Source organism: Oncorhynchus clarkii, chromosome 3 (assembly GCF_045791955.1).
Source record: "Oncorhynchus clarkii lewisi isolate Uvic-CL-2024 chromosome 3, UVic_Ocla_1.0, whole genome shotgun sequence".
NCBI classification, from domain to species: domain Eukaryota; kingdom Metazoa; phylum Chordata; class Actinopteri; order Salmoniformes; family Salmonidae; genus Oncorhynchus; species Oncorhynchus clarkii.
In genome coordinates this window covers 79,141,101-79,167,862 of record NC_092149.1, presented here as the reverse complement: position 1 = coordinate 79,167,862, position 26,762 = coordinate 79,141,101, and the positions used below count along the sequence as shown (strand labels likewise).

The window sequence follows — 26,762 nt, the reverse complement described above, 5'->3', positions numbered from 1 at the left end:
ATTGGACTTGAGTTTGACATGTGGTCTAGTGCATAGTGTTGTCTCTGTTGTACCTGTAGGATCTGGTAGGCAACAGAGCAGCTGCTGAACAGGGCCACCATGCACTTGATACACTGGTAGGCCCGTTTCTGGTAGTGGTTCTTGGAGCGCTGGATGGTGTCAAACAGGCCGTCCCTGTCGTCTGGTATACCCTTCAACACGTTGTGGATCCTACACAGACACACAGGGAGAGAGGGAGGTCAGATAGAACAGGGATGATGTTGGCTCGCAAAATAGAAAATTAGCCAGAGAGGAAACACCAACCAGTGAAACCGGCCATATTCCTATTCCTAGAAGGCTACAGTGTGTGTCTGAAGAACCATGAAGAAGTTACTTCAAGTCTGATGTGTTGGCACTAGTTTGGGACAAAACCCTGCATCCAGTGTGTGATCTTTCCCAGACCAAAGACGTGATAATGTCCTGAGTATGACGTTACCTGTGTGTCTGCCAGGAGTCCTCGATGAGCAGGATCTGCAGCAGCAGGTCCAGGTAAGGCCTCAGCTCGTAGGTGTAGGAGTACGCCACCTGGTGGATAACAAAACACACATTATCAATAAGATCTAACACACAGAAATATAAAAAACACATCTTGGGAGGTAGAGGACGAGACCAACGGCTTCTGAGATGTCGTGTTTTCTAGTGGTGTTGGCTGCCCACTGGGGTATATGGGCCTAGTGTGGTTATTACCTGCCATAGCAACTCAATTGAGTACGTTGACGATTACTGGGGTTATGTTTATATATACACACAGTACTAGTCAAAAGTTTGGACACACCTACTCATTCCAGGGTTTATGAGCCAATAAGCTGTGTTATGACAAGGTAGGGGTGATATACAGAAGATGCCCCATATTATGGCAAGAACAGCTCAAATAAGCAAAGAGAAACGACAGTCAATCATTACTTTAAGACATGAAGGTCAATCAATTTCTTCAAGTGCAGTCGCAAAAAACCATCAAGCGCTGTGATAAAACTGGCTCTTATGAGGACCGCCACAGTAAAGGAAGACCTAGAGTCAACGTTACCTCTGCTGCAGAGGATAAGTTCATTAGAGTTACCAGCCTCAGAAATGTAATCCCAAATAAATGCTTCACAGAGTTCAAGTAACAGACACATGGCAACATCAACTGTTCAGAGGAGCCTGCGTGAATCAGGCCTTCATGGTCGAATTGCTGCAAAGAAACCACCACTAAAGTACACCAATAATAAGAAGAGACGTGCGTGGGCCAAGAAACACGAGCAATGGACATTAGACCGGTGGAAATCTGTCCTTAGGTCTGGAGTCCAAATTTGAGAGTATTGGTTTCAACCAAAAAATATCTTGTCACGGTGTCTTTGTATTCCAATTGCTATCGATAAAAGTGCAATTGTGTTCTTCGTCTGTAGCTTTGCCTGCCCATACAATAACTCCACCATGGGGCACTGTGTCCACATTGTTGACATCAGCAAACCACTCGCCCACATGACATCATACACGCTGTCTGCCATCTGCCTGGTACAGTTGAAACCAGGATTAATCCATGAAGAACACACTTCTCCAGCGTGCCCGTGGCCATCAAAGGTGAGCATTTGCCTGAAGTTGGTTACGACACCGAACTGCAGTCAGGTCAAGACCCCGATGAGAACGACGAGCGCACAGATGAGCTTCCCCGAGAAGTTTGACAGTTTGTGCAGAAATGATTCTGTTTCATCAGCTGTCTGGGTGGCTGGTCTCAGACGATCCCGCAGGTGAAGAAGCCGGATGTGAAGGTCCTGGGCTGGCGTGGTTACACGTGGTCTGTGTTTGTGAGGCCGGTTGGAGGTACTGCCAAATTTTCTAAAATGACATTGGAGGTGACATGGTAGAGAAACGAACACTCAATCTCTGGCAACAGCTCTGGTGGACATTCCTTCAGTCAGTATACCAATTGCACGCTCCCTTAAAACTTGAGACATCTGTTGCATTGTATTGTGTGACAAAACTGCACATTTTAAAGTAGCCTTTTATTGTCGCCCGCACAAGGTGCACCTGTGTAATGATCATGCTGTTTAAATCAACTTATTGATATGCCACACCTGTCAGGTGGATGGATTATCTTGGCAAAAGAGAAATGTTCACTAACAGGGATGTAAACAAATGTGTGCACAAAATTTGAGAGAAATAAGCTTTTTGTACGTATGGAACATTTCTGGGATCTTTTATTTCAGCACATGAAACATGGGACCAACACTTTACATGTTGCGTTTATATTTTTGTTCAGTGTATATACAGGGTCAGTCAGTTCCAGTACCATATTGACAACGTGTAAGGATACTGGATCGATAGAGGTAGATATGTATAGGTGTAAGGTCTAGGCATCAGGACATGATAAACAGTGTAGCAGCAGTGTATGTGATGAGTGTCTATATAGAGTCAGTATAAATGTATGTGCATATTATGTGCGTGTGAGCAAATAATGGAGTGTTTGTGTGTGAGCATGTGTGTGTGATTCAGCAGTTTTAACCCTTACCTGCCAGAGCAGCTCTGATAGCACAGTAGAGGAGAACTGGGGATTTTCCCAGCAGCTGAAGCGCAGCAGCTTGACTGTCTCCTCTGAGTTGCTGCAGTCCTCGATGATCTTCTTCACGTAGCTGGTCCTAACAAAAAGGATCTCTCCCACCAGCTGCTGCACAGGCATCACCGGGGTGGTCTGGTTGGCATCGCCGTACGGGTTAGGGAGAGGGGGGTTACCTGGGAGAGAGAGAGAGAGAGAAAGAGATTAAGAACTTTTCTCAATTGCATACAAAGAATACAACCCAGCTGATAATGGTTTGTCTTTGGTTCTCAGGGTTAACGGACAGAGGTCACCACCTCTGACATCTGTGTGAACGCACCATTGATGGATGACTGCATGCGTGCGGCCACATCACAGCAGCGCACCAGCTGGGAGACCACGGTGTAGAGTTTCCCCAGCTCTGCATACTGGTACTTGATGGGAGGACCGGGTCCCTCGTCTAGAGCCACCAGCATGAAGGTAGCTGGGACACTCAGCTTCAACAACTGAGTCTTCTCTGCCAGCCCTGGAGAAGGGAAGGAGAGAGGGCAGGAGAGCAAGAGGGAGTGAGGGAGTGAGGGAAGGGGAGGGGAGGGGGGGGAGGGAGGGAGGGAGGGAGGGAGGGAGGGAGGGAGGGAGGGAGGGAGGGAGGGAGGGAGGGAGGGAGGGAGGGAGGGAGGGAGGGAGGGAGGGAGGGAGGGAGGGAGGGAGGGAGGGAGGGAGGGAGGGAAGGGAGGGAGGGAGGGAGGGAGGGAGGGAGGGGAGAAAGTGAGGCATGAAGAGAAATGTGTCTGTCCATTGCTGCCCACTAAAGTGGAAGGAATAGCCAGTGAGCCATACACTCTCTACCCATTAATCAAGGAGTTGTCAGAGTAGGTGTGCATGACAGGAATGTTTTCCTTACCTAGGTTGGCATACATGACGAAGAGGTTGAAGTACTGCTGCAGGTGTCGGCCATGCTCTGACACCTCTCTCCTGAGGAGGTTCAACACAGCCCTCAACAGGTGGTCACTGAGACGCAGGTTATCACACGCCTGACCCAGACAGACAGAGAAGTTTAGCACATACTCCACAAGACCAGAGTAAGAGTGCTTTGTATGGGTCATTCTCAGTATACATGAAACGGGGGAAACACTTGAAAACTGTAGCCGAAAATAAGACAATCGTTTTTTGACAATTCCAGGAAGTAGGTAGCTGCTCGGTTTCAAAACATTTCTCCCATTTCATGCATACTAAACACCTCCCTGATAGGCAGTTTCTGTTTTAGGCCCAGGAGAACCAGTCATTCACCATTTTGTTTTTTAGGCCCAGGAGAAACAGTCATTCACCATTTTGTTTTTTAGGCCCAGGAGAAACAGTCATTCACCTGTGATTGGGTGGAGGTGCCGGCAGGGGATGCTGTGGGCGGGGGGCAGGGTCCGTCTTGAAGGGAGAAGTGTGCGATGAAGACGATGAGTTTGGCGAACGCGCCCCGGACCTCAGCGCTGGGGCACTCCAGCAGGTACTCGGAGAAGCGGTTGGCGTAGGCAAACAGGATGTTGTGTGCAAACCAGTAGCGTACATTCTTACTGTGTCTCAGCAGGACACACAGCGCATCATACCTGGAGATGGAGAAAGAAACAGATATACACCGTGGGTTAAGGACAGGGGTGAGAGATTCAGATGGAGAGAGAATGATGCAAGGTAGAGTGGAGAGAAAAAGAGAGACTGTAGAGACGGGGATAGACGCAGACAGTTGTGAGAGAGGAGGAAAACAAAGAGAATAAGAAAACAGAAAGATGATTCACTCCACATATGAACACAGGTCAAGGTTGAAAGGTCAGACAGATCGACAGAACTCACCAGTCACTGGCGGCCCCCCTCACTACTTTCTTGGTGTGGAAACCAGTGCTGAAGAGGAACCTAGCAGCCAGCTGAACACTAATCATAGCCATCTCCTCTGCATCGGGCAGTAGATGGTCTTGTCCTGATACAACCACACAACATAAAACATTGGTTCAGACTTCAGTCACAACTTAACGTCAGACTTCCCTACTGGAACGTTTCAATAAAAACATTGGTCATAAATTTCTTTAACGAAAATGAAGGTTTCCTCAGTGGATGCAAATGATTATGAAGAAACCTGGAGCGCCAGAGACTAGCCTATTCTTGATCTTCACACAGGGAGTTATTTCAATTTCAGAGTTAATGTGCGAGTCACTCACTGGAGCAGAATCCTAAAATCTCACTGTTTAAATAGAGCCCTATGACCACATCTGCTGCTTACTCCTTAATAACAGGCTGAAATTGGAGACATTAACGATAAGAGTTGCCCGTTCGCACACAAGACACCAAAAAGAAACCAGCACCACATACATACATAATTGATGAGCTGCAGCATTTCATCCCAACCAAGTGCTTTTACACTGATGGCTAACCCTGCAGTAGTTAGTTAATTTGCCAGCCAGCCAGCCAGATGGATAGATAGACGTATACCCTGGCCTGGCTGGCTGGTTGCATTAATAATGCATTGGCTCATATTAACTATGAACATATTAAAAGTCAGAGGAAATTGCCACAGCCATCCTATACTCTCCCTCTCTATGCAACTCTCGAAGAGAGTGGTGAATCTGTATGCATGTTACCAGTGGTAAGATTAAAAAGGTATATATTTATTTGATTAAATATTGAAAGGAATGAAAATATCAGCTATTAAAACATGGCAAAAGTCTTCTATCGTTATTACAGTGATAAAAGGTATTTTTATGGCACTACTGGGGCTACTGTAATGGCTGAGAGTTAGCTATACTAAAGAGTGAGGCTGGGCCTTTCACAGTGCACAAATTACAAAAGCAGATCACTGTGAAAGCAATCTCTCTTCTTGGGTTGTACACAACAGAATGGCTCTACACTGGAAAAATGTCCACGTAGAGCCATGACCAGCAAGGGCCAAAACAAGAGGGAACAAAGGAGACAAACGGAACCTCAGTGTAGCATCAACAGCACCTGCCTTAAATAGAGCTCTAGAAGGTATATTGAAACCAGTGTGTGTGTGTGTTCCACGTACCTGGCGGAGGGTTTAAAAAGACACTGTTACAGGTCAGAAGTTTCTTAACAAACTGGAAATACTCCAGGCTGTATTGCATACGGTTGTGCATGAACTGCACGTTCTGCTTGCGCACGCTGCACTCGATCACGTTGGGCATCTTGACCTGGTGCGACGGCTTGTTGTTGGACGAGGACGAGATGGTCAGCTCCTGGATGTACTTGACCAGCTCACTGTCCTTGTCCAATGAGTCCATGCGTTCGTAGAAGAGGATGTAGGCATTCCACCAGCGTTTCTGGCGCCGGTAGGACATCCTCTTCATCATGTGGTCAAACACCTCGCCCATGTACTCCCCTCCGAAGCACTGGTTCTTCATCTCCTCCTCGTCGTCCATCTTGCACTCAGTCACGTCGCCGTCGTCAAACTTATACCAGCGGTTCCGCTCGCCGTCGGCCACGCCCACGTTCCTCTGCGTGATGTAGGAGTAGTAGTGTCCGCCGCTGGCCTGGCCTGAGTGGACCAGCACCCCCACCAGGCGGTACTTGGAGCTGCCCGGGGGCTCTGGATCAGAGGGCTCGTTCTGCTGGATCACCTGGTGGCAGGACACCATACGGATGATCAGTTTAGTAAAGAAATAATTCAGTGTATTGCCATATCTGTATTTATCGCAATAATTGATGTTCCAGTGAACCACAATTGGTTCATTTAAAAAGGGACAGTTTAAATGTGGTCCCATCCATTTAAATATGGTCCCATCTGAATTACATCAAATATTTCAGATATTTGAAATGAGATCGACCACTACGTCATTATGAACACATGAAAATGTATTCATTTTTACACCCAATAATGTAATAATCTGTGTGAACATCATGCCATCCTTAACCTGGTTCTCTGGGTTGACGTCGTCCCCCTCCAGCTTGGCCACCCCGGCTACAGTGTAGGGCTCCATGTCCAGCTCCCTGGGGAACTCAAAGTAGTCGTTGAACTTGATGGCACACTCCCTCTCCCAGTCGTAGTCAAACCTCTTCAGCTGGATGGCCAGCACTGGAGGAAGCTTCTTGATCAGCAGACGCTTCACTGTGTCCACCTGGAGGGAGGAGGGGAAGAGGACCAACCTGTTACTGCTACTAGTCTTCTATCTATAGGGGGGGGGGGGGGGGGGGGGGGGGGAGGACCAACCGGTTACTGCTACTAGTCTTCTATCTATAGGGGGGGGGGGGGGGGGGACCAACCGGTTACTGCTACGAGCCTTCTATCTATAGGGGGGAAGAGGACCAACACGTTCCTGCTACTACCCATGAAATCCTACAGGAAAGTACAGTGCATTTGGAAAGTATTCAGGCCCCTTGACCTTTTCCCACATTTTGTTACGTTACAACACCCCATAATGACAAACCAATTTTTTTGAGAAAATTTCTGTAAATGTATTCAAAATAAAAAACAGAAATACCTTACTTACATAAGTATTCAAACCCTTTGTTAGAAGACTCCACAAAGAGCTCAAATGCATCCTGTTTCCATTGAGCATCCTTGAGATGATTCTACAATGTGATTGGAGTCCACCTTTTAGTAAATTCAATTGATTGGACATGATTTGGAAGGCACACACCTGTCTATATAACGGTCCCACAGTTGACAGGGCAGGTCAGAACAAAAACCAAACCATGAGGTCGAAGGATTGTGTCGAGAGACAGATGTGGAGAAGGGTACCAAAACATGTCTGCAGCATTGAAGGTCCCCAAGAACACAGTGGCCTCCATCATTCTTAAATGAAAGAAGTTTGGAAGCACCAAGACTATTCCTAGAGCTAGCCGCCCAGCCAAACTGAGCAATGATGGTCACTGAGAGCTCCATCTATGCAGCACTCCACCAATCAGGCCTTATGGTAGAATGGCCAGACTGAAGCCATTCCTAAGTAAAAGGCACATGACAGCCTCTCTTGGCGTTTGCCAAAATGCACCTAAAGGACTTTCAGACAATGAGAAACAAGATTCTCTGGTCTGATGAAACCAAGACTGAACTCGTTGGCCTTAATGCCAAACGTCATGTCTGGAGGTAACCTGGCACCATCCCTACGGTGAAGCATGTTGGTGGAAGCATCATGCTGTGGGGATATTTTTCAGCGGAAGGGACTGGGAGACCATGAACTGAACAGAGCAAAGTACAGAGAGACACTTGATGAAAACCTACTCCAAATTCTCAGGACCTCAGACTGGGGCCAAGACAACGCAGGAGTGGCTTCGGGACAAGACGATAAACGTCCTTGAATGGCCAAGCCAGAGCACGGAATTGAACATCTCTAGAGACCTGAAAATAGCTGTGCAGCGACACTCCCCATCCAGGCTGACAGAGCTTGAGAAGATCTGCAGAGAAGAATGTGAGAAACTCTCCAAATACAGGTGTGCCAAACTTGTAGCGTCATACCCAAGAAGACATGAGAATATAATCACTGCCAAAGGTGCCTCAACAGTGCTGAGTAAAGAGTCTGAATACTTACGTAAATGTGATCAGTTTTTTAATTTTTTTTAATACATTTACAAAACTTTCTAAAAAACAGTTTTTCCACTTTGTCATTATGGGGCAGTGTTTAGATTGATAACAGGAAAAAAATGATTTAATCCATTTTAGAATAAGGCTGTAACGTAACCAAATGTGGAAAAGTCAAGGGGTCTGAATACTTTCCGAATGCACTGTAGCTGGTTGGAAAAAGATGTGATTAGAATATATTATTTGGAGTGGTTCAGAAATAGACTACACAGTAAACCTACCACAGTTAAACAACCAAACAGCGGTGTGCTTCAGAGCAGGACTACCCCGGTTAGGTCTCCGGCTCAGACAGATATCAGCATTCAAGTCGCTGACTAATCAGGCCAAAGTGAGTTGTCTCACCTTCTTGTTGCACTTCTCACAGTGGTATGCGTTGGCTCCCTCCAGCAGGTCTCCTTTAACATACTGCTCCATAGAGTCCAACAGGTTCTGGTGGTTCCTGATGTCTACATTCAGAGTGGTGAACGACTCCTCACACTCATATCTGGAGCACGCACACATGCACAGACACGCGCACGCACAGACACGCGCACACACAGACACACAGTATCCACATAAGTTATCACCAACACTGTAGCAGCCTCATTAAACCTAGGGCTGGGCGACATATCAAATTAATTTGATTAATTCTAATATATGTTTTTGCACGATATTCCAAATGCCTGTATCGCAAGAATCAAGGTTGTTATTTTGTATTTTTATGAGCGTTTTATGTCCGCTTGTTCTCATGTTGTATTTTTGGTCTCGTCTCCTTCGCTCCTCTGTGCTGTCTGCACCTTCCCATTAACACCAGAGATCTGTATAAATGACAAGATGCACGTCTCCGCCCTAACACTGGGAGTTGTTGTCCCAAAGGCGTGAAGGCAGGTCGACAAGCTTCGGTCCAAAATAAACCCATAGAAACGCATAGGCTTGTTTTTGGGCAAATTTCAGTTCGCCTCTTTTTCTATGTTCTACACACACACACACCAAGCCCCTCCCCCTGCCTCTCACGCCAACAGAGTTCTGACAAGCGGTTTCAACTCGCTTTTTGCATTTGAGGTTTGGTCCAACAGAATTGGTCATATGGACACCAGAACACATTGAGACATTATTTTACTGTAATAGAGGAGAAGTTAACGTGTCTAACCATACCCTTTTTATGCCTCAACTACTCAAAATGCGCGCAGAGTAGACACTACTTAAACGAGAGTATAAATGAACATTGAATCTGGAAAATTAATGTTCAGTTTGTCGCTAGCAGCATTTTAGACAGACTGTCTAGTTTGTGTTTTATGAATGTGCAGTAAGTATAAAACACAATTACATAAGGAATTGGCAACTCGTTCTCATTCTGAGAAACAAGGTAGGCCACTTGATTTAAAAATCTGAACCAAGTGGACAGGCTAACATGCTTTTCAAACAGTTGGAGACGGACAGAAGGGCATGTTCATAACAACTCAACTGTTGGCTAAACTTAAAGATTAGCTGGCTAATCACTAGCACGAGGGCTTGAGAGATTGTTGATGAGACCCGTGTTCATTTTCTATAGCCTAATAACTGCTACAAGAAGTTAGTTATTATAAGTGAACGTGCATTATGCATGGTTCTAGATAAATTTGTAACAAAAAAGTGCATTATCATAGACTTGAGCGCCAGATCAGTGATTATTGCACCCCCAAAAATATTATTGCACCATCTTCACTAGGTCCTTTGCTATTGTTCTGGGATTGATTTGCACTTTTCGCACCAAAATACGTTCATCTCTAAGAGACAGAGCGCGTCTCCTTCCTGAGCGATATGACGGCTGCGTGTTCTCATGGTGTTTGTACAGATGAACGTGGTACCTTCAGGCATTTGGAAATTGTTCCCAAGGATGAACCAGACTTGTGGAGGTCTACAATTTTTTTGTCAAGCAAAGATGCACTGAGTTTGAAGGTCGACCTTGAAATACATCCACAGGTACACCTCCAATTGACTCAAATGATGTCAATTAGCCTATCAGAAGCTTCTAAAGCTATGACACCAGTTTCTGGAATTTTCCAAGCTGTTTAGAGGCACAGTCAACTTAGTGTATGTACATTTCTGACCCACTGGAATTATGATACAGTGAATTATAAGTGAAAAAATCTGTCTGTAAAAAATTGCTGAGAAAATTACTTGTGTCGTGCACAAAGTAGATGTCCTAACCGACTTGCCAAAACTATAGTTTGTTAACAAAAAATTTGTTGTGGTTGAAAAATGAGTTAACGATTCCAACCTAAGTGTATGTAAACTTCCGACTTCAACTGTAAATCGTGAATTGCCCAAATCGAGATATCAAATGTTAATTAAACCACTACAAACAATCTCCCTCTGTGCAGAAATTGACATTTTCAAATCAATTATCCTGAGGTTCGCTAACAATAAGGATTAGTCCATGCTGCCCCTATACCTGATCTCAAGTCAGTTTCACATAATCCCCTCTAATGGTTAAGATTATGACTATAATTGATTTTAGATATTTTCCTAAGGCGCGGTTTGTGTGTTACCTATGTGGGCACCCCTGGCAGATCTTCTGGTCGGCGAAGGATCCCCCCAGCACCTTGCTAAGCATGGCCGGGTGACCCAGGGCCTTCAGAGCCTCGTCCAGACTGTCCACTAGGGAGTTGAAGAACTCCAGGGCATCGTGCTGCTCTCGCAGGTTCACCGGCTCACCCCATAACCTACAAGAGGGGAGGGGGTGAGGTTAAGTGGGTGAGGTTAGAAGAGATGGTGGGAGAGAGGGACGGGAGATGAGAGAAAGGTGGAGAGTAGCACTTTTGGGACTAAACCATTGGTTCCATTGTACAGGGCAAACTAAATCCAGCGTAGGTCATGTATTTTATCGTATTGAACATAGTGGTACATATTTGACCCATCTTTTTCCTCCCAAACCAGGTAAATCAATTGCTCCCCTCCAGTCTCCACTGACCTGAACTGTTTCCAGAAGCCCCGGGGTACGTAGTACTGCAGTCTGGAGGAGGCCAGGTGACCAAAGATGACCTGTAGGTGGCGCAGCACCCCAATGTTGTACTCCTTCCTGTCCTCCGACTTACTGAGCGACGGCTTGTCGTCAAACTGGTGGTTATAGCTAAACACCTCATCCCGCGGGTCTGCGTTACTCTGTAGGGGGCCGAGGGACACAGAGTTAAGCTGGGTCCTGTTCATTAGGACACAATGGGGGAAAAAAATTTCAAACCACACAGTGTGGAAATGAAAACACCCCACATGTCCAATGCCATGAAAGTGTCTCAGCTAAGGAGTTGATTTCAGATTATGATTAACCTATGAATGCCTGACAGTATCAACTGCAGTTTTTAAATGAAGCAGACGAAACACGGATCAACCAACAAACAATTAAAACGTCAATCCTATGACCAAACCACTTCCTTGTTACCTCGCTCTCCTGCTTCTCGTCACCGGACATGTCATCGTCCACGTCGGTGCCGGTGCCCTCGATGGCGAGGATTCCGTCGCGGATGGGAGGGATCATGTAAAGCTGCTGGATGACTGAGTTCATGTAGCAGGTGGCCCCAGCGTTCTTCAGCCCCACAAAGCCTTTAGTGGGCCGCGGCCCCACCGGAGGGAGATACTCCCACTCTGTCAGAGCCTCACAACCTGTTGATCAAACAGCGACAATAATATTTATATGTGGGCTTCACACCTGACAGGGGAGGGGAGGCAACGACCTGGGTCAAATGTCTCAAATATTTTGAGGTAGGCTTCACTTGGAGCTTCCATTGGTTCCACTGTACAGAGCAAACAAATCATTAAAATCAATGAATCTATGAATACCTAGGTAGTACATGTCAGTGAGCATGTTGACGATCTGCTTGAGGTTCCGGACACAGCTCACTGACAGAGCCACCAGCAGCTCGAAGCCTGCGTTGATGGAGGCGGGGCTGCTACAGACAGGGATGGCCTGCTCCGTAGGGAACTCCCCACTCTTCATGTACTGCAGGTACACGTTAGACGCTGGGAAGATGAAGTCGTCCATCAACTCCTGAAGGGAAGGGAGAGAGAGAGAGAGATAGGGACAGAGTTAAAACAGGGTAAGAAAGTAACATTTACGGCTTGCAACATTTATTACAGCCACATTCAGATGTGAAGATTAATATTTGTTGTTGTTTTAGCGTTGTTTATCACCACATAAGATCATGCTGGAAGCCTCTGGCGGGCCAAATCAAATATTGGTTGTCAAGGGCCAAGTTCAGCCTCCAGGCTCCACTAATGTCGTTGAATAAGTAGAAAGATTCATTTCAATACAAAATGGATGTGCCAGCCTACCTTGATGAGGTTGGCCCCTCCATTCTCACAGCCAATGTAGTACTTCTTCTCTGGTGTCTGGAAGGCCAGCAACTCCTTGGTAACTCCGATGTGTCCCTCCAGGATGGTCTCCTCAACGCCCGTCTCTCCTGTCCTCTTCACCTCATCCTGGGACAAACACACACACGCAGAGACACATTCACGCAGAGACGTCACAACCAGGGTCCTATTCATTAAGAACCAATCAAAAGCAAACAGAGGGACTACATGGACTTGTCATATACCAACCGCTAGCTTTTGTTTTCCTTTTATTAACATCTGCTGTGTACCCTAATGAACACAGCCAAGCTCTGACCGAGGCCTAGAATCTCGGCCATTAACCTCTACACAAAGCTCAGGGCGGTTATTCACGATTACACAACGTCAGGTTTGAACAACGTAGTCGTACCCTGATCTTCTTCAGCCAGTCGATCTCGTTGTTGAGCAACACCTCTGCGTTGTGCAGGTTGATGTTGCTGTTGTAGGCGTAGTTCAGGAGGTGCCTGAGCAGGGTGAAGTAGTCCCCAGCATGCTTGGCCCGCTCTTTAGCTGTGCTCTGGAAGACAAGTCAATTAACATTAGTATAGGGTGTCCAATCAAAAACACCATCTTTTATAAATCTTTTTATAAATATATTTTTCTCCCCAATTTCGTGGTATCCAATTGTTTTAGGTAGCTACTATCTTGTCTCATCGCTACAACTCCCGTACGGGCTCGGGAGAGACGGAGGACGCATGACTTTCAACCTTCGATACACATCCCAACCAAGCCGCACTGCTTCTTAACACAGTGCGCATCCAACCCGGAAGCCAGCCGCACCAACGTGTCGGAGGAAACACCGTGCAACCTTGGTTAGCATGCACTCCGCCCGGCCCGCCACAGGTGCGCGATACCGGCCAAGTCTTCCCTAACCCGGACGACGCTAGGCCAATTGTGCGTCGCCCCACGGACCTCCCGGTCGCAACACAGCATGGGCGCGAACCCAGGGTCTCTGGTGGCACAGCTGGCGCTGCAGTACACTGCGCCACCCGGGAGGCCAAAAACACCATCTTTTAACCAATAGGTAAAATAATGTTAATTGTGTAGATAGTCCTTTTAGGAAAACCAAATGGTCCAAACCTCATGTCACTATCACAACCCGTTGAAAAGTTATTGGAGTTTTTACCCTTGTAGGAAGGACTAAAATCAATGGAGACCAGAGAAATAAGGTGGTTAAAAACCTGGAAAATATCATGGCGTCAGCGATGCTGGATGCTGTGAGAGACTTAAGGCTACCTGACAGGCTTACTATTGAACTCATCATCTTTCTTAAATCCGGAGGACATAAAAACAACATGTAGAGAGAGATAAGATCGATATCATTGAGACATTTTGTATTTTCATATTTTAGTACACACTGTTCATATTAAAGCGAAGTTTGAAAAAAATAACAGAGGACTTCTTACAAAAACAAGCTTATCATCTCTGTGAAATTTCAACGGAACACTGAGCGTACTGCAAGCTTTTTTACATTTAATTCAGCGTGTGTCTTGCTAATTTTACTATTTTGCAACCCATGGGGAAAGAAATTGGAATACGACGACCATAAAATGCAAAATCCTCCAAAGTTTAAACAAGAAAGCGGCACCTCCGTCAACAGAACTCAGTGCTTAACGGATGTATTAGGTTAGGTTAATGACTTGTTAAGAGAATGATCCCACTGAACGATTTCAGAACACGAAGAATCACGTGTGTCTTGATAAATTGTATTTTATAACATGAGGAAGTGAAAATGTCATCCCCAAAGCGCGTTTTCAACCACTCTGGGCAGAGTGGGCGGACACCTAATTAGTGCTGTGCTTTACCCATGTTTTAACTTGCAGGTTGTTGACTGGATCAAAATGAGGTGTGGTGGGGACGTGGCTAGAGCTGTGGTGGTCCTGAAATTTTGTCAGAAAGTGATCGTCAAGCAAATAACATCCAGTCTCACGCTAATTTAAGGTTAATTAAAAAACACATTTAGCATCTCTTGGCACTGATGCAGACCTTAGGAACATCTACATTTTAAAAAGTCTAATAAATCCATGTAATATAGCCTACACCTTCACAATGAATCCATTATTTGTTATGGACAGGTCTAAAGAAAATGTAGTCTCATTAACAAATTGACGAGCACTTGATAATGCCTCAAATTTCCCGGCGGCATCCCCTTTTTAGGTCATCTGGTCTTTCTCAGAGGCTACAAGTGAAGACCGACATGTCCTTATACAACTCCGAGGTGCATATTGAAAACATTGGAAGAACTGTCCACATTTACTTTTCGTCAGCCAACAAGATGAGTAGGCCTAACGAACAGCAAAAGCACTAGCCCATGTCAATCTACTATCCCCCAAAGTACAAGAGTTGACCTATTCTATTCTATTCTGTGCACAAAATATTCCAAACATCCCAAATGAATACAACCATTCACATCAGAAAAAACTTTAAGCAATGTGGCTGATGCAACAGATTAGAACATTTATCTTAAAATGTTGATAGCCTAATAGTTTATTTCTTCACATTATAAACCGAGCAATGCACACACGGCAGTAGGCTATAAGCACAAATGTTCCATTAGCGGGAAAACACCATTCTCAAAAATGAACGCAAATGCAATTATCCATGAAATGCTTTAATTATTATTAAGGTGCATTTTTATGGTGAAAATTATCTTCCCCCAAACTTGAAACTCACATGCTGCGCATGTATGCCAGTTAGGTTTTTACACCTGTTGTAATGCGGATTAATGTGCTCCAATTTAAGAATTGATTTATTTGGTCACTTTAGTTGTGATACAAACCTTATCAAAACATATAGGGCTATGGGCTAGGCTACCTGAGATGTGCGACTATTATTTGAAAAAGTAAAAAAATATATAATGCATTTGCTGTTTCTTGCCTTACTGCACACAAGCTGGGCATCATTCACAAGTTATGTATCATTTATAAGTGATAGGCTAATATTGTCACCCATCAGACTATTCTTGATGTAATCTTGTCTGTACATATACTAAATAATATATGTGTGACATTTGATTCGATTTAGAATGGACCATTATCATGCACCTGTCTCGAAAACGGGCAGGGGGAAAAAAATACACGTAATCTATGCACTCAAATACCTTATGGAGGATGCTTTCCCATGGTTAATTTTCATGCCAGCCAGGTGGGCTACTGTTGTAAAGAGAAGCAATGTACTTAATATTAGGAAAGTTGAGAAATAAATACAGTAGGCCTAGCCTGCAGAAAGCTGATAGAATTCTCCTATTTTTAGTAGAGGCCATCACTGTTTTCTCATGCAATTGCATGGCCTATAGAAATGTTGAGCAACGTGAGCTCTCATGAAGTGTTTGATTAGACGTTTGATTACATTTGCATTGACGTCAAAGTGATTAGAGGGACAATAGAGTTCTGAGTACCAGGCAGTTATCAAGTTTGGTAGGCTACTAATGACCATCAGCAGCATCAGAGCTTGGAGAAAACCAATTACCGTGACTAAACGATCATGTGGAATTTGACTGAAGTCATGATTCGTGACCGTCAGTGTGGCGGTAATACGATCCCCGTAAAAGCTCTAGGCGTGGCCAAGGGTGTGGTCACCGACCTAGACTTTTTGAGGCCCTCTTGGCTGCAGAGACAAAATGCTGCTGTTTTAAAGCTAGTTTCCTGCAATTATACACATTTTGCGAGTGTTCTTATGCTATCTGAGTGACTCAAACATCATTACAAAAACAATGGGGACTCCATGTTATGACAAAAAATATCTCAATGCATAATCTTTTGGATTTTAGAATTGTCTAGCTATGATTGTTCACTCTCAAAGATGACCTTATAAAAAAAGATAAGACCTATCTTTTCTGCATACTTTATATTTTTGGTAATTTAAATCTACACTGTACATAGTCCATCGGTAAATAGCCCACCCAATTTACCTACCTCATCCCCATACTGTTTTTATTTATTTACTTCTCTGCTCTTTTGCACACCAGTATCTCTACCTGCACATGACCATCTGATCATTTATCACTCCAGTGTTAATCTGCTAAATTGTAATTATTCACCTACCTCCTCATGCCTTTTGCACACAACGTATATAGACTCTTTTTCTCCCTCTTTTCTACTGTGTAATTGACTTGTTTACTCCATGTGTAACTCTGTGTTGCTGTCTGTTCACACTGCTATGCTTTATCTTGGCCAGGTCGCAGTTGTACATGAGAACTTGTTCTCAACTAGCCTACCTGGTTAAATAAAGGTGAAATAAAAATAAATAAAATGAAAACATTACCATATTAAAATTGGAATAAAGCTGGTATTACTTCCTCAAAAATGAATCTAAGATAACTCAAGAAATCTAATTAAATATTGATGTTTTTGCCAAGGAGGTTTTAGTTACACAATATTACATCTAGCTAAGGTGTTTGGTGCAGTATTTTTCAAGTAAAAAAATGTGAAACGTCTTATGTAAACAAAGTCAGATCTGCTGGGCAGGTCTGTCTCACTGTCGTGTTAGCGGGCAAGTGAGCATTGACGAAATCAAAACCCAACCTTCAAGCAAGTCATGACGAACTCACTTACAAAGTTCAGTTTTGGACGAGAATGACTTTACTACACCTTGTAGTAAATTTACACTAGAATAAATGTTTGACTAATATCGATGCCACATAGGCTGTTTTCTATCAGAGAAGTTAATTGCCTTCCATTGCGCTTCAAAAAGCTGTTGAAAAGCCAGGAAAACCAAGGAACAGCTTTCTAAACACCTCCTTTATACTTCCTTCCTCCCCTTCATTTGAAGTGATCACTGATAGGTGAAAGCTATGATAGAAGCTTTTCTTATTATTATTATTATTTGGGAGTTACTTCAACAAATTAAGGCAGTAAGGGTACATTCAATCTATTTTAACAGGGCCATAATTGCAGTGATCATAATGAACATTTCAAAGCACTCATGTAAGAGAGGTGCGGCTACGAACCCCCAGCACAGTGAAGTGCGGCTACGTACCCCCAGCACAGTGAAGTGCTGCTATGTATCCCCAGCACAGTGAAGAGAGAAGTGCTGCTACGTACCCCCAGCACAGTGAAGAGGAGGGTGATGAAGAAGAGGAGGGGTCGGTGGCCCATGCAGCACCTGGTGGCCATAAGGAAGAACTGCTCCTGGGCCATCTGACGAACTGACCTGGAAATAGATCAGAGAACACAATTAAACCACAGACAAACTAATCCATCAATCTACAAACTGACCTGAGGACAGATCAGAGAGGACCATTATTACCATAGACACAGATAGCCCCACATGCTCGTCCACTACACAAAGCAGTTAGACAAAAACCACTGTAGTAAACCAGCGGCAAACATCCTTGAGGATTGGCAGGCTTTTGTTCCAGCTCAACACTAAAACATCTGCTCGACAGAAAGTCAAGACAGACAGACAGCAGGGGGGGGAACATACTTGCTGTGACAGTGCAGTAGCAGGTCTATGATGAAGGTCTGCCAGGCCTTCTCCTTACTGAGTGTGTCCAGAGCGGTGGGCAGCAGGGCAAAACACAGGGTCATGACCTCCAGGGCCTCACAGCACACCTGCTCATCCTCCCCGTCCGGCTCCTTAACCACGTTTGTCTTTAGAGGGGGAGAATACACACACACACACACACACACACACACACACACACACACACACACACACACACACACACACACACACACACACACACACACACACACACACACACACACACACACACACACACACACACACACACAGCTGTGAGTTTACAAAACACAAACCACTTCTCTGTATTTCAGGAGATAGGCAGCAGGTGCACAGTGCACATAATCAACCTATTAGTCAGTTCAGTAGGCACCAAACGAGCACACACACAATCATCCCACTAGTACGACAGACAAACACTCAACTGTGACTGTTCAGGCCAAACAAAAAGATCTGTGACTGTAAAACCTTCCCCAACCAGAAACCGTGGATTGATGGCAGCAAAACTGAAAGCGCAAACCCCTGCTTTTAAATCAGGGCAAGACGACCGGAAACACGACCGAACACAAACAGTGTAGCTAGTCCCTCCGCAAGGCAATCAAACGAGCTAAGCGTCAGTATAGAGACAAAGTAGAGTCACAATTCAACGGCTCAGACACAAGAGGTATGTGGCAGGGTCTACAGTCAATCACGGACTACAAAAGAAAAACCAGCCCCGTCGCGGACCACGATGTCATGATCCCAGACAAACTAAACAACTTCTTTGCTCGCTTTGAGGTCAATACAGTGCCAACGACACAGCCTGCTGCCAAAACCTGCGGGCTCTCCTTCACCGCAGCCAACGTGACTAAAGCATTTAAACGTGGTAACCCTCGCAAGGCTGCCGGCCCAGACGGCATCCTCTGCCGCGTCCTCAGAGCATGCGCGGACCAGCTGGCTTGTGTGTTTACGGACATATTCAATCAATCCTTATCCCAGTCTGCTGTTCCCACATGCTTCAAGAGGGCCACCATTGTTCCAGTTACCAAGAAAGCTAAGGTAACTGAGCTAAATGACTATCGCCCCGTAGCACTCACCTCCGTCATCATGAAGTGCTTTGAGAGACTAGTCAAGGATCATATCACCGACACCCTACCCGACACCCTAGACCCACTACAATATGCTTACCGACCCAATAGGTCCACAGACGCCGCAATCGCAAGCACACTGCACTCTGCCCTAACCCACCTGGACAAGAGAAATACATATGTAGGAATGCTGGTCATCGACTACAGCTCAGCATTTAACACCATAGTACCCTCCAAGCACATCACTAAGCTCGAGGCCCTGGGTCTCGACTCTGCCCTGTGCAACTGGGTCCTGGACTTCCTGACGGGCCACCCCCAGGTGGTGAGGGTAGGTAACATCTCCACCCCGCTGATCCTCAACACTGGGGCCCCACAAGGTTGCGTTCTCAGCCCTCTCCTGTACTTCCTGTTCACCCATGACTGTGTGGCCATGCACACCTCCAACTCAATCATCAAATTTGCAGACGACACTACAGTGGTAGGCTTGATTACCAACAACGACGAGACGGCCTACAGGGAGTAGGTGAGGGCCCTCAGTAGAGGTCGACCGATTATGATTTTTCAACGGCGATAACGATTATTGGAGGACCCAAAAAAAGCCGATACCGATTAAAATCTGCCGATTTGTATTTATTTATTTGTAATAATGACAATTACAACAATACTGAATGAACACTTATTTTAACTTAATATAATATCAATACAAGTCCATTTAGCCTCAAATAAATAATGAAACATGTTCAATTTGGTTTAAATAATGCAAAAACAAAAGTGTTGGAGAAGAAAGTAAAAGTGCATAATGTGCCATATAAAAAAGCTAATGTTTACGTTCCTTGCTCAGAACATGAGAACATATGAAATTTGGTGGTTCCTTTTAACATGAGACTTCAATATTCCAAGGTAAGAGGTTTTAGGTTGTAGTTAATATAGTCCTATAAATACTATTTCTCTCGATACCATTTGTATTTCACTATTGGATGTTCTTATAGGCACTATAGCATTGCCAGTGTAACAGTGTAGCTTCCGTCCCTCTCCTCTCACCTACCTGGGCTCGAACCAGAAACACATCGACAACAGCCACCCTTGAAGCATCATTACCCATGCAGAGCAAGGGGAACAACTACTCCAAGTCTCAGAGCTAGTGACGTTTGAAACGCTACTAGCGCGCACCCAGCTAACTAGCTAGCAATTTCACATCGGTTACACCAGCTTAATCTCGGGAGTTGATAGGCTTGAAGTCATAAACAGCGCAATACTTGAAGCACAGCGAAGAGCTGCTGGCAAAACGCACTAAAGTGCTGTTTGAATGAATGCTTACGAGCCTGCTGCTGCCTACCATCGCTCAGTCAGACTGCTCTATCAAATCATAGACTTAATTATAACATAATAACACACAGAAATACGAGCCTTTGGTCATTAATATGGTCAAATCCAGAAACTATCATTTCGAAAACAAAACTTTGATTATTTCAGTGAAATACGGAACCGTTCGGTATTTTATCTAACGGGTGGCATCCCTAAGTCTAAATATTCCTGTTACATTGTACAACCTTCAATGTTGTCATAATTACGTAAAATTCTGGCAAATTAGTTCGCAACGAGCCAGGCGGCCCAAACTGTTGCATATACCCTGACTCTGCGTGCAATGAACGCAAGAGAAGTGACACAATTTCACCTGGTTAATATTGCCTGCTAACCTGGATTTCTTTTAGCTAAATATGCAAGTATGCAAATATGCAAGAAAGGCATTGGTGTTTATGGTTAGGTACAGTCGTGCAAAGATTGTTCTTTTTTCACAATTTAGCTTTTGTTAAATAATCCCCCTGCGTTGCATCGATTATATGCAACGCAGGATACGCTAGATAAACTAGTAATATCATCAACCATATGCAGTTAACTAGTGATTATGATTGATTGGTTGTTTTTTATAAGATAAGTTTAATGCTAGCTAGCAACTAACCTTAGCTTCTTACTTCATTTGCGTAACAGACAGGCTCCTCGTGGAGTGCAATGTAAGGCAGGTGGTTAGAGCGTTGGACTAGATAACTAAGATTGCAAGATTCAATCCCCCAAGCTGACAAGGTAAAAATCTGTCGTTCTGACCCTGAACAAGGCAGTTAACCCACCGTTGCTAGGCCGTCATTGAAAATAAGAATGTGTTCTTCACTGACTTTCCTAGTTAAATAAAGGTGTAAAAAAATTAAATAATAATAATAATAATAATAATAATAATATCGGCCAAATCGTTGTCCAAAAATACCGATTTCCGATTGTTATGAAAACTTGAAATCGGCCCTAATGAATCGGCCATTACGATTAAATCGGTCGACCTCTAGCCCTCAGAGTGTGGTGTCAGGAAAATAACCTCACACTCAACGTCAACAAAACAAAGGGGACGATCGTGGACTTCAGGAAACAGCAGAAGGAGCATCCCCCTATCCACATCAACGGGACAGTAGTGGAGAAGGTGGAAAGAGAAGTACACATCACGGACAAACTGAAATGGTTCACCCACACAAACAACATGGTGAAGAAGGCGCAACAGCGCCTCTTCAACCTCAGGAGGCTGAAGAAATTCATCCTGTCGGGCTGTATCACCGCCTGGTACGGCAACTGCTCCGCCCACAACCGTAAGGCTCTCGCCAGAGGGTAGTGAGGTCTGCACAACGCACATCATTGTGAGCAAACTACCTGCCCTCGAGGACACCTACAGCACCCGATGTCACAGGAAAACAAAAAGATCAAGGACAACAACCACCCGATCCACTGCCTGTTCACCCCGCTATCATCCAGAAGGCGAGGTCAGTACAGGTGTATCATAGCTGGGACCGAGAAACTGAAAAACAGCTTCTAACAGCCACCACTAACATTGAGTGGTTGCTGCCAACATACTGACTCAATCTCTAGCCACTTTAATAATTAACAATTGCATGTAATAAATGTATCACTAGTCACTTTAAACTATGCCACTTTATATAAATGTTTACATACCCTACATTACTCATCTCATATGTATATACTGTACTCTATACCATCTACTGCATCTTGCCTATGCCGTTCGGGCCTTCGCTCATCCATATATATTTTTATGTACATATTCTTATTGATTCCTTTACACTTGTGTGTATAAGGTAGTAGTTGTGAAATTGTTAGATTACTCGTTGGTTATTACTGCATGGTTGGAACTAGAAGCAAAAGCATTTCGCTACACTCACATTAACATCTGCTAACCGTGTGTATGTGAACAATACAATTTGACAGGCCAAAACACAACAAACAGATCTGTGACTGTACAGGCCAAACATAAAACACCAACCTTGTATCAAGGAAGAAGATACACTGACAACAAACACTTGTGTCAATACAAATAAACACGCACCACCCCACAATAATGTATCTGCACACTCCAATCTCCTCAGGCTGAGACCAAAATAAAAGCAGACATCAATCAATGGACTGATGATGGAGCGATAAGCAGCCGCACAAGTAGGTACCTTCTCATAGATTTTGCTGATCTCTTCATTGGAGCTGAAGACCAACTGTATGGTGCCACAGCCTGAAGCCCATGCTATCTTCTGCACCGCCCGGATCACACAGATCTCAGGGATATACTTCGACGCCTGGAAGAAGTTCTGGGAGGGATGGGGAAAGACTTCAATTAGAGGAGATATTACCGTAAATAACATAGCAACATGTCTCTCTATTTCTTATTATGCTTTCTCTTCTGTCCCTCCCTCCCTCCCTTCCCCTCTAACCTCGTCAGAGATCTGTTGGGCCAGGCGTATAGCTACATTGCGGAGCATGCACTCAGAGGCAGGGTTGGGGAGGTTCTGCAGGGCACTCTGGAGGACCAAAGCCTGGTCGTGAGTGGCCTGGTTAATCTGAAGGGAGAGTGGATGTTATCATCAACATGGCTGTCACAATCCTAGTTCACACGCATGTGTTTGTATGTGTGTGTGCGTATAACTGAGTAACTAACTAACCGGTGAGACGGGTGTGGTCCCCTCAGCGTTGGGCTGGCAGGCCTCGGCCACAGCTTTGACGTGTCCGAACCCAACAGCGGTGAGCAGCAGTTTGCCGATCTTAAGAGCGTTGAGGTACGCCCCTCGCCGCGTCTCCATGTCGGCCGACGGCAGGAAGTTGTTCCGCGTGAGCATGCTCAGTACCAGCGGTAGCCCGCCACTCTTCAGGAAGTTGTACTGGAAGTCGCTGGCGTCCTCACCCAATGTGGAGCTGGCTGGCATGAGCAGGGCATACACCACCTGAGGAGGGGATGGGAAGAGAGATATACATGCACAGTGGAACTGGTCAACAGAGAGCAAAGTGTAGACCACCTGCTATTGTAATGATGTGACACTCAAATCGGCAACGACTACACACACACACAGAATGAAACCCACCTCTATGAGGTAGAGGACTTGTGATGGCGAGGGGCCAAAGAAGCGTGAGTCCAGTGTTGGGCTGAGGCCGTTCTCTCCCAGCTTGGCATGGTCCAGACATACACCACGCAGGCTCTCCACGGTACTGTTATCTACATAAAACATCAACAGGTTCTATACTGTACGGTCATCTACACAATCAACAGGTTCTATACTGTACGGTCATCTACACAATCAACAGGTTCTATACTGTACGGTCATCTACACAATCAACAGGTTCTATACTGTACGGTCATCTACACAATCAACAGGTTCTATACTGTACGGTCATCTACACAATCAACAGGTTCTATACTGTACGGTCATCTACACAATCAACAGGTTCTATACTGTACGGTCATCTACACAATCAACAGGTTCTATACTGTACGGTCATCTACACAATCAACAGGTTCTATACTGTACGGTCAACTACACAATCAACAGGTTCTATACTGTACGGTCATCTACACAATCAACAGGTTCTATACTGTACGGTCATCTACACAATCAACAGGTTCTATACTGTACGGTCATCTACACAATCAACAGGTTCTATACTGTACGGTCATCTACACAATCAACAGGTTCTATACTGTACGGTCATCTACACAATCAACAGGTTCTATACTGTACGGTCATCTACACAATCAACAGGTTCTATACTGTACGGTCATCTACACAATCAACAGGTTCTATACTGTACGGTCATCTACACAATCAACAGGTTCTATACTGTACGGTCATCTACACAATCAACAGGTTCAATACCGTACACTCACTGACCAGTTTATTAGGTACACCACCCCGTTTAGGAAAATGGATCGCTCCTACAGACAGTGAGTACCGTAGCCATGGCTAGCTATATAAAGCAGGCAGATCGGCTTCGAGGCATTCAGTTACATTTCGATTGAACGTTAGAATGGGCAAAACGAGTGACCTAAGCAACTTTGAGCGCGGTATGATTGTCGGTGCCAGACGCGCAGGATCCAGTATCTCCGAAAAGGCTGCCCACCTGGGCATTTCACCCACAACAGTGTCTAGGGTTTACAGAGAATGGTAAAACAAACTAAACATATTCAGTAAACAGCAGTACTGTGGGCAAAAACAGCTCATTGATGGAGGGGGGGGGGGGGGGGGGGGGGGGGAAGGAGAATGGCAAGTCTCTTGCAAACTAACAGGCGGACCACGAACAGACAAATAACGGCTCAGTACAACAGCGTTGTGAAAAACGGCATCTCAGAACACACAACTCGACGGTCTGTGTCACGGATGGGCTACTGCAGCAGACGACCACACCGGGTTCCACTCCTATCAGCTAAAAACAAGAAGCGGCTCCCGTGGGCACGCGATCACCAACACTGGACAAATGAGGACTTGAAAAACATTGCCTGGAACATGACAGTGAGTTCAGTTTACTTGAGTGGCCTGGTCAGTCCCTAGACCTCAACCCAATAGAGCATCTATGAGATGACATGGAACGGGCTGGTCACAGAATGTACCACCGTCCAATCTGCAGCAATTGGACCAACATGCCTGTGGAACCTTTCTGAAGAATTCAGGCTGGTCTGGAGGTCCGAAACGGTACTAGATGTGTGTACCTAATAAACTTGCCGGTGAGTGAGACATTTTGTCTACCAAGACTAGAAGAGATCACAGGGGAGTCTCAAAGGATCATAGGGGGTTTAAAGTGTGTGTCTCAGTCACTAGATCTCAACCCAATTGAACACTTATGGGAGATTCAGGAGCGGCGCCTGAGAGTGTTTCCCACAACCATCAACAAAACAACAAATTATGGTATTTCTTGTGCAAGAATGGTGTTGAATCCATCCAATAGTTCCAGGCGCATTGAAGCTGTTCTGGTGGCTCATGGTGACCCCTATTAAGACACTCAATTGATGTTTCCTTTATTTTTTTATTAGTTACCTGTGTATCGGTCATATACACATCTCACATTTATCCACCCGTGCTGGCTTGGTAAAAATCTTTGAGAAAAATATAGCATTGTCATGAGAGAAACCCATCTATGGCTACATCCCAATTCGCCAACCTTCTCCTGAAATGTGCACTTGCACGCTTCCCATTGTAGATTTAACAATGTTGGAAAACTCTCTATAAAGCATTATTTTTTTTATTTTATTCATGACGGGGAGTTTGCAAGTGCACATTTGGGGAGAAGGGTGGAGAATAAAAGGCACGGCCCACATGTACCACAGAGAGTACTGTACCTGGAGGCATCAGCTTCATCAGTACTCTGGCTCCGTCTCGTAGCAGAGGCATGTTGGGGCTACAGCCCAGGTCTGCTACCTGCCACAGGAAGGAGACGTAGCGCAGGTGGAGAGACATGATCTGAAGACAGAGCGAGACCAGGGAGACAAGGGGTTACTCATCTGCGATCATGCATCGCTAGGCCAGACATCCATCTTTTTTTGAGACAAACTTGTTTTGATGACAGTAGTTCCATGTGTGGACTCTGGACTAGAAAACAGTGGGAGATAAACTGCAGAGTCGCTGTAGTTGAATGGGGCATTTTGACATTGCAGTCTTTCTACTATCTGGGCACCCTTCCCAAGTAACGGTGACTGACGAGAAAACGACACGCCACTCCGGTGGAAGCAGCTGTGAGTATGTTTAAAATGCACTCACCTCTCCAGGGAGACAGCTGTGTGTGTGTGTGTTTGTGTGTCTGTGTTTAAAAGTCACTCACCACTCCAGGGAGGCAGCTCTCCACCTCGGGGTTGGGCCCTTCGCTGAAGTGGTTGCCATGGTTACCCGGTGAGCCAGTGGAAGAGTCCGAGGAGCTGTCTGGGCTGGAAGGCATGTTGGCACTCACCTGGGTCAGCTTGGCTGTGATCAACTACACACACACACACACACACGGGAGAATATAAAGACAGACAAACCATTCCGTATAAAGAGTCAAAGAAAAAATGCACTGTGTGACTCATCAAAACATGGCTCATTGCGCTCACCGTTTTGTCTTTCAGGTTGAGCTGGCCAATCAGCTTCCTGTCGTCGGCTGGGTCAACAACCTCCCCGCCAATGAAGAGCTCTATCTTGGTGTGCGTGGCGTTGGCCTTGATGCGTGTGAGGATACCGCGGCGCACTGAGCCAATGGTGTCGTTGGTGTGAGACCAGATGTCCAGGTCATCCACCTGACGGCCCTGGTTAGGGAAACGCACGATCAACGTGATGTGCTTCCCCCGAAACGCCCTGAGAGAAAAGAGAGAGAGAGAGAGAGATTTTTGTTGAACTTTTATTTATTCAGGGGAACCCATTGAGACCAGGGTCTCATTTATAAAAAGGTGCCCGAAGGACAACACAACAAACTCAAAATAATCAGT

The 26,762-nt window shown here is 45.2% G+C and overlaps 1 protein-coding gene across 3 annotated transcripts in view; it reads right to left on the bottom strand.

The window, feature by feature from the left end:
- LOC139405413 (ubiquitin carboxyl-terminal hydrolase 9X-like) overlaps positions 1–26,762 on the bottom strand; it is a 72,847-nt gene that overhangs the window by 9,311 nt on the left and 36,774 nt on the right. For all 3 annotated transcript variants that reach the window (XR_011633875.1, XM_071147746.1, XM_071147738.1), the window contains 25 exons: positions 26,391–26,631; positions 26,126–26,275; positions 25,647–25,767; positions 23,401–23,531; positions 22,984–23,262; positions 22,756–22,881; positions 22,495–22,632; positions 17,895–18,061; positions 17,513–17,621; positions 12,841–12,987; positions 12,414–12,560; positions 11,922–12,129; positions 11,524–11,744; positions 11,059–11,249; positions 10,637–10,810; positions 8,469–8,610; positions 6,463–6,666; positions 5,598–6,168; positions 4,394–4,517; positions 3,918–4,152; positions 3,456–3,585; positions 2,892–3,077; positions 2,528–2,748; positions 476–564; positions 54–210 (listed from right to left, as the gene is read on the bottom strand). Coding sequence is in view for 2 of the 3 variants with exons in the window: in XM_071147746.1 (XP_071003847.1) it covers positions 54–210; positions 476–564; positions 2,528–2,748; positions 2,892–3,077; positions 3,456–3,585; positions 3,918–4,152; positions 4,394–4,517; positions 5,598–6,168; positions 6,463–6,666; positions 8,469–8,610; positions 10,637–10,810; positions 11,059–11,249; positions 11,524–11,744; positions 11,922–12,129; positions 12,414–12,560; positions 12,841–12,987; positions 17,513–17,621; positions 17,895–18,061; positions 22,495–22,632; positions 22,756–22,881; positions 22,984–23,262; positions 23,401–23,531; positions 25,647–25,767; positions 26,126–26,275; positions 26,391–26,631 (4,609 nt within the window). In the remaining variant the exon portion in view is untranslated. The remainder of the gene's footprint in view (positions 1–53; positions 211–475; positions 565–2,527; positions 2,749–2,891; positions 3,078–3,455; positions 3,586–3,917; positions 4,153–4,393; positions 4,518–5,597; positions 6,169–6,462; positions 6,667–8,468; positions 8,611–10,636; positions 10,811–11,058; positions 11,250–11,523; positions 11,745–11,921; positions 12,130–12,413; positions 12,561–12,840; positions 12,988–17,512; positions 17,622–17,894; positions 18,062–22,494; positions 22,633–22,755; positions 22,882–22,983; positions 23,263–23,400; positions 23,532–25,646; positions 25,768–26,125; positions 26,276–26,390; positions 26,632–26,762) is intronic.